This window comes from Coregonus lavaretus, assembly GCF_964263955.1.
Source record: "Coregonus lavaretus genome assembly, chromosome: 33".
Classification (NCBI taxonomy): domain Eukaryota; kingdom Metazoa; phylum Chordata; class Actinopteri; order Salmoniformes; family Salmonidae; genus Coregonus; species Coregonus lavaretus.
The window spans coordinates 36489731-36499987 of NC_140020.1; the positions used below are offsets into that span (position 1 = coordinate 36489731).

A 10257-nucleotide genomic window follows, 5' to 3' on the forward strand; every position below is an offset into this window, starting at 1 on the left:
CTCTCGCCGTCGCCTCTCCACCGTCTCGTTCCATGGTCGGCGATCCATACCATCTAGGATCTCCTCCCAAGTCCAGGACCCTTTACCGTCCAACAGTTCCTCCCATGTCCAGACCCTTTGCTCCTGGACGCGCTGCTTGGTCCTTTGATGGTGGGTTTTTCTGTCACGATCGTCTAAAGGAGCGGACCAATGCGCAGCGTTGCGAGTGAACATGATTTTAATAAAGAAGCACGTAACTACAAAACAAAAGACGAATCGTGAAGTCCAAACAAACAATGACTGACACGAAAACACTGGAAACAGGAAACAAAAACCCACAAACCACAAGGTGAAAACTGACAGTTTAAATATGGCTCCCAATCAGAGATAACGAGCCGACAGCTGACACTCGTTACCTCCGATTGGGAGTCATCGACGACAACATACAACATAGAAATACAACCACCAGACCTGCAGACATAGAAATACACCCAACAGACTACCAACATAGAAAAACACCCAAATCCCCAACAAAACAACATACACTCTAGCTCACAATACCAAGTCCTAGAGCCAGAGTGTCACAGATCTCCTGCTGGAATGCCTGAACACACACACATAGGGTAAAGGTCAGGGGTTAGATATTTCAGTATGTGTTTCTAAGGTGGGCACCGCAATCAAGTAATGTCAGGGGAAATGCTGTTAGCCTCATTTGTGATGGCAGTTAAATCGGTCAAGGGAGGATACTAATACATATAGCACGGAATGAGCCGTCATACAAAGTTCATGCATTCAAATCCTAAAACCATTTAATAGATAGCTAGTATTCAAAGTCACACAAACACACCCTTAGCTGTTTGATCTTGGCCTGGACGTCACACTCTGAGAAGTGTTCTATGTTGGTGAGCTGCAGGTCCATCTCAGTGAGCCACACCAAGATGCTGTCTCTAGCTGTCTCAAACTCCTCCCTCTGACCAATAAAGTGCTGAGAGAACCCAGAGAGAGGGCAACAGTGTTATAGGTTTGTTCAATAACTAGAATTTCTACTGTTATGTGTTGACAAATAAACTGCATAAGTCATTGTGTTCACACAGTAAAGTCTGTGAAACTGTTGTTCATGATAGTCCCAGCATACCTTGAGCCTGCGCAGGATGGAGGCCACCCTCTTTTGTAGGTTGTCCCAGCGACGGTTCCCATCATGCACCATTTCTCGGAGGCGACAGGTGGAATCTGTGCGGTTCTCTCTGGCCAGACGACGATACTGCTTATTTATCAGCTCCAGCTGGGTCAGACACTCCTGCACCTGGCTCTGGAATAACTGCGACACACACACAATCAGAATGAGAATTATATACAGATACTTGATTGATATATTTCCTTGATTATTTTGACCCAACAACTGTTTCAAGTTATCTGTTAGCAATCCTGTGATATCCTGGGACGACCCAGGCACATGCAGGGCTGACCCCATTGGCCCTGGCCAGCTAGTGTAGGAGGAATATGCACTACGTGGACTACAGCAAGTGGATATGACCAGCAAAGAAGGTTCCAGTAATCTGATTTCCCCCTCTCTCTTATTCTACAGTGTTCAGTATACACACTCTTTCTCTATCCCTCTCTTTCTCCATCTACCCCATATGCCCCCCCTCTCAATTTGCACTATACACACTCAGTTTCTCGCACTCTTTAGTTCATCTCTTCCTACCCTCTGTCTTTGTGACTCTTTAAAATATCCCTCCCTATTTCTCTGACCACAACTGCTCTCTAATCTGTACCTCAAACTTCTTGAGCTCCTCCTTGGCAATGGTGTATAGAACTCCAGAAGAGTTGGGAAGAGCAGCTGTCCTCTCTGAGTTCTTCAGCCACTCCTCGAACCGAGAGAAGTCATCCAGAAACTTCTGCCACAGCCTCCACATCTCCTCAATCCTGCACAAACCCGAAGATAAGAGGAGAGAATGAGGTATGGAACACAGTGGAGGTTATGCAAGAGTAGAAAATAGAGATTCTACATGACACATATGCACGGTGTGTGTTTGTGAGTGTGTGTGTGTGTGTGTGTGTGTGCGTGTGCGTGAGTAAGTGCATGCCAACTCATGTACAATGCATAGATAGGATTGTGTGTGTGTGTGTGTGTGTGTGTGTAAGTGTGTGTGTGCGTGTGTGCGAGTACTTTACAGTATGTACCCTCAGTGGCCAGTTTATGAGGTACACCCATCTACCACCGGGTCGGACCCCCCTTTGCCTCCAGAATAACCAGAATTCTTCAGGGCATGGATTCTACAAAGTGTGGCGTTCAAACGTTACTCAACTCTGCCATCAGCATGATGCAACAGGCAATGTTTTTCCACCCCTCAATTGTCCAGTGTTGCCCACTGGAGCCGCTTCTTCTTGATCTTAGCTGATAGCAGTGGAACCCGTTGTAGTCGTCTGCTGCAATAGCCCATCCGTGACAAGGAACGACGAGTTGTGCATTCCGAGATGCCGTCCGCACATCACTGTTGTACTGCTCCGTTATTAGCCTGTTTGTGACCCGCCTGTTAACTTGCACGGTTCTTGCCATTCTCCTTCGACCTCTCTAATCAACGAGCTGTTTTCGGCCACAGGACTGCCGCTGACTGGATGTTTTTTGTTTGTTGCACCTTTCTCGACAAACCCTAGACAATGTCGTGCGTGAAAAGCCCAGGAGGCCGGCATTTTCAGAGATACTGGAACCAGCGCGCCTGGCACTGACGATAATACCACGCTCAAAGTCGCTTAGGTCACTCATTTTGCCCATTCTAACGTTCAATCGAACAGTAACTGAATGCCTCGATGCATGTCTCCCTGCTTTATATAGCAAGCCACGGCCACGTGACTCACTGTCTGTAGGAGCTAACCATTTTCGTGTACGGGGTGGTGTACCTAATAAACTGGCCACTGAGTGTATATAATAATAATAATAATAATAATAATAATAATAGTGGGTAGAATTGTAGGGGAGAGGACAGGGACAGAGCAAACAGAAAGAGTGGTTGAAACACCAAATAGACATCACTTGGGCGACGTCTTTCTACCCTGTTGCATCATCAGTTGTTCAGTTGTTTACCACGTCCTTGGGGAAATAAATAAACCCACATAATATGATTGTGTTGGCTAGCCTGGCTGTCTGTCTCTTTCCCAGACAAACAGAGTGTGTGTTAGTGCAGCTCAGTGGATATTGTGTCCTGGCCATCAGAATGAGGCTGTAGTTTACATTTACATTTTAGTCATTTAGTAGACGCTCTTATCCAGAGTGACTTACAGTTAGTGAGTGCATACATTTACATACTGGCCCCCCGTGGGAAACAAACCCACAACTCTGGCATTGCAAGCGCCATGCTCTACCAACTGAACTACATAGTTATAATGGTTGTGGACTGGAGGGTAACATTAAGTAGGTCAGAGGGGTCTGAGTCCCACATCGCTCCTGATTTAGACCCCTGGCTTAGCAGCAGAGAGGACTGGGGATATTTTATTCAGCTCATATTATCAACACTTTTACTAGCCAAGGTGTGTGTGTTCCTCCTACCTGCTGCTGGTTGAGTTTCCTCTGTATCTCCTGTGTGTCACAGGTATCGTAGACGATGGGTCTGGACAGCTCTGTCTCGATGTGGGCGAGCCAGGAGCGCAGACTGCTCATGTTCTTATCCAGCTGCTGCACCACAACCAGTGTCTCACTCAACTTCTTTACCCTGAGCGAGAGAGAGAGAGAGAGAGAGAGAGAGTCAGTCTAACTGTTATACCCTCCTTACAAAAAAAAAAAATTCATTCAGCTACATCATTCTCATAAACTCTACTATTTAGCCATAAAATCACTAAAGATATCGACCATAACCACTGACAAACCACAACAACATCTCAACAACCAAAACGCAACAACACAATATCACTCAGCTGAGCTCCCCCATCATCACTAGTCACACAGTATGAAGGCGAGGTAGAGAGGGCTGCAGGAGGGTAATTTAAGATGCTGGATTTTTCGATAAGAGTTTAGGGATTTGGTTATAGGGCAGATTTGTGAGAATATTAAACTCCTGTCTGAACCACACATGTCTGGGATCCATTTTGGACATGCCTTGATGTTAAGATCTGTCAATACAATCTAAATATGTTAAATGTTTATCAAGGTTGTGAGAAATGGAATGAATGTCCTCTGATTTGAACTACACCCATTATAGATGTCTAATGGAGCAGAGTCATGTATTCACATTCACACTAAGGCGATTCCACTCCAGCTGAAAATATTTTTGGTATCTCAGATAAAGACATCTTGCTGTCATTATACTCCTTAGAGTGTCCTCTCAAATATGGAGTATTTCTAGATTCTGAAATAAAATGTTTCACTTTCATTTTTTCAACATTACAAATAATAATATGAATATCTCAAAACTACCCTTTTTGATTTATCTTATTTTTTGACAAATTGGAACAATATATTCTTCAAACATGTCAAATTTCCAGAGTGAGTTCTCTGGTACTTTTAATGATGTAAGCCATTTTATACATATAAATTGACATTATAGGTCATTAACGAATCACAGCCCTCCTTTAGGATTTCACATTCAGAAAATCACCAGCTGAGGGAGTTCCCTTTGAATCCATTTTCCCATTCACTGTGTTAGTGGTGCTCATAAAATGTATCATAACTTCAGAATTAGCAGAGAGCCCACTCTGGAAATGTGATGTACGTGCAAAGTGTATTGTTCCAAACAATGTCCAAACAATTAACAAAATCAAAAAGGGTTGTTTTGAGATATTCATATTAATATTTTTTTATGTTGAATAGATTCATGTGAAAATTTGTATTTTGGAATCTAGACTTACTCCATATGTTAGAGCACACTATAAGGAGTATAATGACACCAAGATGTTGTCTGTATCATGTACGGTTCACGGACCATAAGGTCTTACAGGAGACATGTACAGGTTTAAAAAGGGCCTAAAATTGCCAATTTCATCATGATTTTCAAAGAAATGGTTTGTGATACAAATGTAAAACGCATGTTAAACATCCTTCCTCCAAATGAAGTTCCTATATAAGAATTACATATCTGAGATACCAAAAATATTTTCTGTTTCCGCTGGTGTGGAATCACCCACTACACCCTTCAAAGCAATGCAGCTCTCTCACACTGTCTCTGCCTATCACACCAGAAAGACTTGTAAAGAATGCAGGGAGAAGCAATTCTGTACTGGATGCATTAATTAAAGTATATTAGTTGTTACCCGTGGGACGCATTTATCAGGTCTGTGCCAGTTTAGACACCCTATACCACTTTGACTGTAACTGTACAGGAGGCTGTATTATAGTGCAGTCTATAGGGGAAGACATTGCACAACCCCAGTGGTGTCGTTACTGTAGCTGTGTATAGCCCATAAGTACTCTGATCAATAAATGGACTGCCTCATCAGAATGCCATCATGCCATGGCTAGGGGTACTCACTTACTGACATAGTTTAGTGCTGTTTAGTGGCTTCCAACATTGATACATGGTCTGTATATTTCAAAAATGACAATCAATATCACTAATATTCTAACTCACCAACTATTTGCACATGCTGAAAATAATATAGCACTGATGTACTGTTTATGCTTAACACCCTAAGCAGCCAGGTTTTGAACTGAGTAAAAGTCAGTAAACTATCTCATGCTTCTCTCTTGCTGTTACCCATTGATGAAAGAGATAGTGGTCCCCTCTGTGACCTTGTAGAGAGCAGGAAGACAACACAGTCCATTCATAGCCACTGTGCAACAGAAATGTCTCAAAGTCTATAATGGTCAACAACAGTTAGCCAAACCAAACTGTGCATTCCACAGTAAGAACATCATACCAAAGGTCAAGCATGATGGTGGTGGTGTGATGGTTTGGGGATGCTTTGCTGCCTCAGGACCTGGACGACTTGCCTTAATAGAAGGAACCATGAATTCTGCTCTGTATCAGAGAATTCTACAGGAGAATGTCAGACCATCCGTCTGTGAGCTAAAGCTGAAGCGCAGCTGGGTCATGCAGCAAGACAATGATCCAAAACGCACAATCAAGTCTACATGAAAATTGCTAAAAAGCAACAAATTGGAAGTTTTGGAATGGCCTAGTCAAAGTCCAGACCTAATCCCAATTGAGATGTTGTGGCAGGACTTGAAACGAGCAGTTCATGCTTGAAAACCCACATGTCACTGAGTTAAAGCAGTTCTGCATGGAAGAGTGGGCCTAAATTCCTCCACAGCGACGTGAGAGACTGATCAACTACAGGAAGCATTTGTTTGGAGTCATTGCAGCTAAAGGTTGCACAACCAGTTATTGAGTGTAAGGGGGCAATTACTTTTTCACACAGGGGAATTGGGTGTTGCGTAACTTTGTTTATGAAATAAATATGTAATTGTTGTGTTATTTGTTCACTTATGTTCCCTTTATCTAATATTATGTTTTGGTTGAAGATCTGATAACATTCAGTATCACAAATATGCAAAAGTAGAGAAAATTAGAAAGGGGGCAAATACTTTTTCATAGCACTGTATGTGTGGCACCTGAGAGTGACAAGTGCTGCTGCTGCTAAAAGAGGATGTACAGTCAGAGGCAGAGCTGGCCCACGAATGGAATGTCACACAGCGAGCGTGCACAGAGCGAGTGTGTATGGAGCTAAAAGTTCCAGTGTGAGTGTGCACAAAGGAAGAGGGCACTACAAGGACAAATATTTCCAATACAAGTGTTTCTGTGACACCCCCTGTAATTGGAAAGAGTTCCTTCCCTTTTCAAACACTCCAAGAACTACTAAAAATATTCTCCAACTGGTGAACGACTCCACAAGATGAGACAAAATAAAAGTCGGTTTTGAGGTTTTTTCCTATACTTCTGAGAAACTACTTGTGAGAAACTGACCCTGCTTTCAGTTTTCATTGTGGAAAAGGGGACAGACAGAAGAGAACAAGAGTCGGCAGCTGTCTCTGAGGTCACTCACTGTCCCCCCTCCTCTCCTCCCCCTCCTCTTCTCTCCCTCCTCTCTCCATTCCATTCTCAGAGGGCAGCAGCTGGAGTTGGATAGAGGGAGGGAGAGAGAGAAAGGGACAGTTGGCTCGGCAAGAGAAAGGGGAAAGGGGAAAGGCAGATGGGAGAGAAGAGGAAGGCATGCAATCTTTTTATTTCCCTGTCCTACTAACACCAAGTCTAGATGTGTAACTCACAGGCTTCCTCTCACTCAAGGCTTCTCCACTAGGAGGTACAGAAGTGCCTAGAATTTAAAGAAGATCATTTCACTTCCCACCCAACCTGCACAGGCACAATACATCCACATGAACCATAGATGCAAACTGCATCATTATCACACTTTTTGATATTCACTGAAAGTGCTCTATCTTTACTGCTGACATGCACTATTATTTGGGACGATATCAACAGTGGACTAAATAAATAATACATGTTTTAGTAAATGATCCTTTCACTTTAACCCTACCTACACTGCATGCAGACCACCCTCCATGCTCACCTGGCAGTGATGAGGTCCAACAGGTGTTGCCAGCGCTCACTGACCTTGCTGAGTTTGTGTTGTATCTCTGCAGCCTTGCTCTCGTGGCTGGCCCTGGCCAATCGCTCCCCGATCACCTGCAACTGCTGCTTGTTCTCCTGGACCACAACTATCTCCTCCTGGTAGTCCTGGGAAAAGGGGATTGTGAAGGCATTTTGTGAGAAGGTCTGAGATCAAGATTGAGAGAGATAGTGTGTGTGTGTGTGTGTATGTGTGTGTGTATCATTGCATGTCTTGATCATCATCTTGATCTGCTGATGCATGAATGAGAGTGTGTTTATTCGTCGGGTTGATGTCTTTGTGAGTGTGTGTTTAATGTGTGTAATCACCTTGCACAGCTTGTTGATCATCTCCTCGATGCTGATGTCTCCATTTTGAGAGACCTTGCTCTCCATCTGGGTGAGCCATTCACACAACTCCTTGTTCTTCTCGCTAAACACTGCCCACTCATTCAGCTTCTCACTCACCTGCTGCCTGCGCAGGGACAGCTATGGAGGGGGGAAGAAGGAGGTAGAGTGAGAAGGGGAGAGGGAGGAAAGGGGATGGGAGGAGAAAGGGTCAGAGAAAGAGAGAGGGAGGAGTGATGGGGTTGACAGAGAGAGTGGGTCAGAGGAGGAGGGCACAGAAGAAAAACAGAAAATATCTGAAGTCAATAAATACTCACTGAAACAGCAACTACAATGTGTCCCAGCCATGTGCAGTTAACTACATATCCTCTCTCCCTGAACCAAACTAACCCCTACCTTAAATTCACTCTAAGGCATAATGACACTATATGTGAGGGACATCCGAAACGTTAGCGATAGGTATGCTTACTAAACACACAGCGTATGGACTTCATCACAGTTAAGACAGCACTGCTCTGTGGGCCATGCACACTAAGGCTAAGCTAACAGTGTGTAACATAGATATAATAGGCCACTGCTCAGAACAGTGTGTAATGATCTGGACAAAGACATGTTTATTAGAGGTACTTTGTATCTGAGATACAAATCTAGAGTGGGTGGTAAAACATCAACTGTGTCTACCTGGTGACAAATCTCCTCCCACTGGCGCTGCAGCAGCTGGAGGCGGTCCTGCAGGACTGTGAGGTCATCAACACTGACCACACCCTCCAGAGAATCCCTCAGCAGGAACAGAGAGGTGAGGTCCTCAGTCCAGCCCTCCACACTGCTCCTAGAGAGGGAGAGAGACAGTCGGATGCCGTATCTTAATTTGATCATCTTGTTGTTGCAGTAATTTTCCTTGCTGATGACAAGCATACCCATAATATGATGCAGCCACCACCATCCTTGAAGAGTGCTGCTCAGTGATGGGTTGCGTTGGATTAGCCCCAAACATAACACTTTGTATTCAGCACATAACTACAATGTTGTTGATCCATCCTCAGTTTTCTCCTTTCACAGCCATTAAATTCTAACTGTTTTAAAGTCACCATTGGCCTCATGGTGAAATCCCTGAGCGGTTTCCTTCCTCTCCGGAAACTGAGTTAGGAATCTTTGTAGTGACTGGGAGTATTGATACACCATCCAAAGTGTAATTAATAACTTCACCATACTCAAAGGGATATTCAATGTCTGCTTTTTAAAATGTTTTACCCATCTACCAATAGTTGCCCTTTGCGAGGCTGTGATGAGGTGGTGTTGAAGGAGTCAGGCGCAGGAGGGTAAATCACAGAATAACAGGCTTTAATCCGCAAAATACAGGTTTACGCAGAAATGCGTCAAACACACTCCAGGGCACCAAACAGGCGCACTGGAAAATACAAGGCACACACGGGAAATACTCCCGTTGATACACAATACACGAGCTCCACCGAGCTTCATTAACCTCCACAATAAACAATCACCCGCACAGACAAGAAAGCAGAGGGAACACTTATACCATGACTAATGAGGGAATAAGGACCAGGTGTGTGTGATTGAAGACAAGACAAATGGAGTGATGATAAATGGATCGGCAGTAGCTAGTAAGCCGGTGACGCCGAATGCAGAAACCTGCCCGAACAAGGAGGGGAGGCAGCCTCGGCGGAAGTCGTGACAGTACCCCCCCTTGACGCGCGGCTCCAGCAGCGCGCCGACCCCGGCCTCGGGGACGGCCAGGAGGACGCGGAGCAGGGCGAGCCGGATGGCGACGGTGGAAATCCCGTAACATGGAGGGATCGAGGATATCCCTCACCGGGACCCAGCACTGTTCCTCCGTACTGTACCCCTCCCACTCCACGAGGTACTGAAGGACCCCACCCGACGCCTCGAATCCAGGATGGAACGGAAAGAGTACGCCGGGGCCCCCTTGATGTCCAGAGGAGGTGGAGGGAACTCCCGCACCTCAGCCTCCTGGAGCGGACCAGCTACCACCGGCCTGAGGAGAGACACATGAAACGACGTCTTAATACCATAATCAGGGGGAAGTAATAACCTATAAGTGACCTCGTTGACTCTCCTCAGGACTTTGAACGGCCCCACAAACCGCGGGCTCAGCTTCCGGCAGGGCAGGCGGAGGGGCAGATTCCGTGTCGAGAGCCAGACCCGATCCCCCGGTACAAAGACGGGGGCCTCACTGCGGTGGCAGTCAGCGTTGCCCTTCTGATGACGCATGGCGCATTGGAGGTGAATGTGGGCAGCATCCCACGTCTCCTCCGTGTGCCGAAACCAGTCATCCACCGCAGGAGCCTCGGTCTGGCTCTGGTGCCACGGTGCCAGAACTGGTTGGTAACCTAGAATACACTGGAAAGGGGTT

The 10257-nt window shown here is 45.4% G+C and overlaps 1 protein-coding gene across 1 annotated transcript in view; it reads right to left on the reverse strand.

The window, feature by feature from the left end:
* Positions 1-7913, reverse strand: part of LOC311108422 (nesprin-1-like) — a gene marked incomplete at both ends in the record, with an annotated part of 28412 nt that extends 20499 nt beyond the window's left edge. Inside the window, 8 exons of the mRNA XM_084151045.1 lie at positions 565-583; positions 827-964; positions 1115-1297; positions 1755-1905; positions 2686-2705; positions 3527-3689; positions 7480-7646; positions 7848-7913. Of these exons, the coding sequence (XP_084007171.1) occupies positions 565-583; positions 827-964; positions 1115-1297; positions 1755-1905; positions 2686-2705; positions 3527-3689; positions 7480-7646; positions 7848-7913 (907 nt within the window). The remainder of the gene's footprint in view (positions 1-564; positions 584-826; positions 965-1114; positions 1298-1754; positions 1906-2685; positions 2706-3526; positions 3690-7479; positions 7647-7847) is intronic.
* Between the last annotated feature and the right edge of the window lie 2344 nt (positions 7914-10257).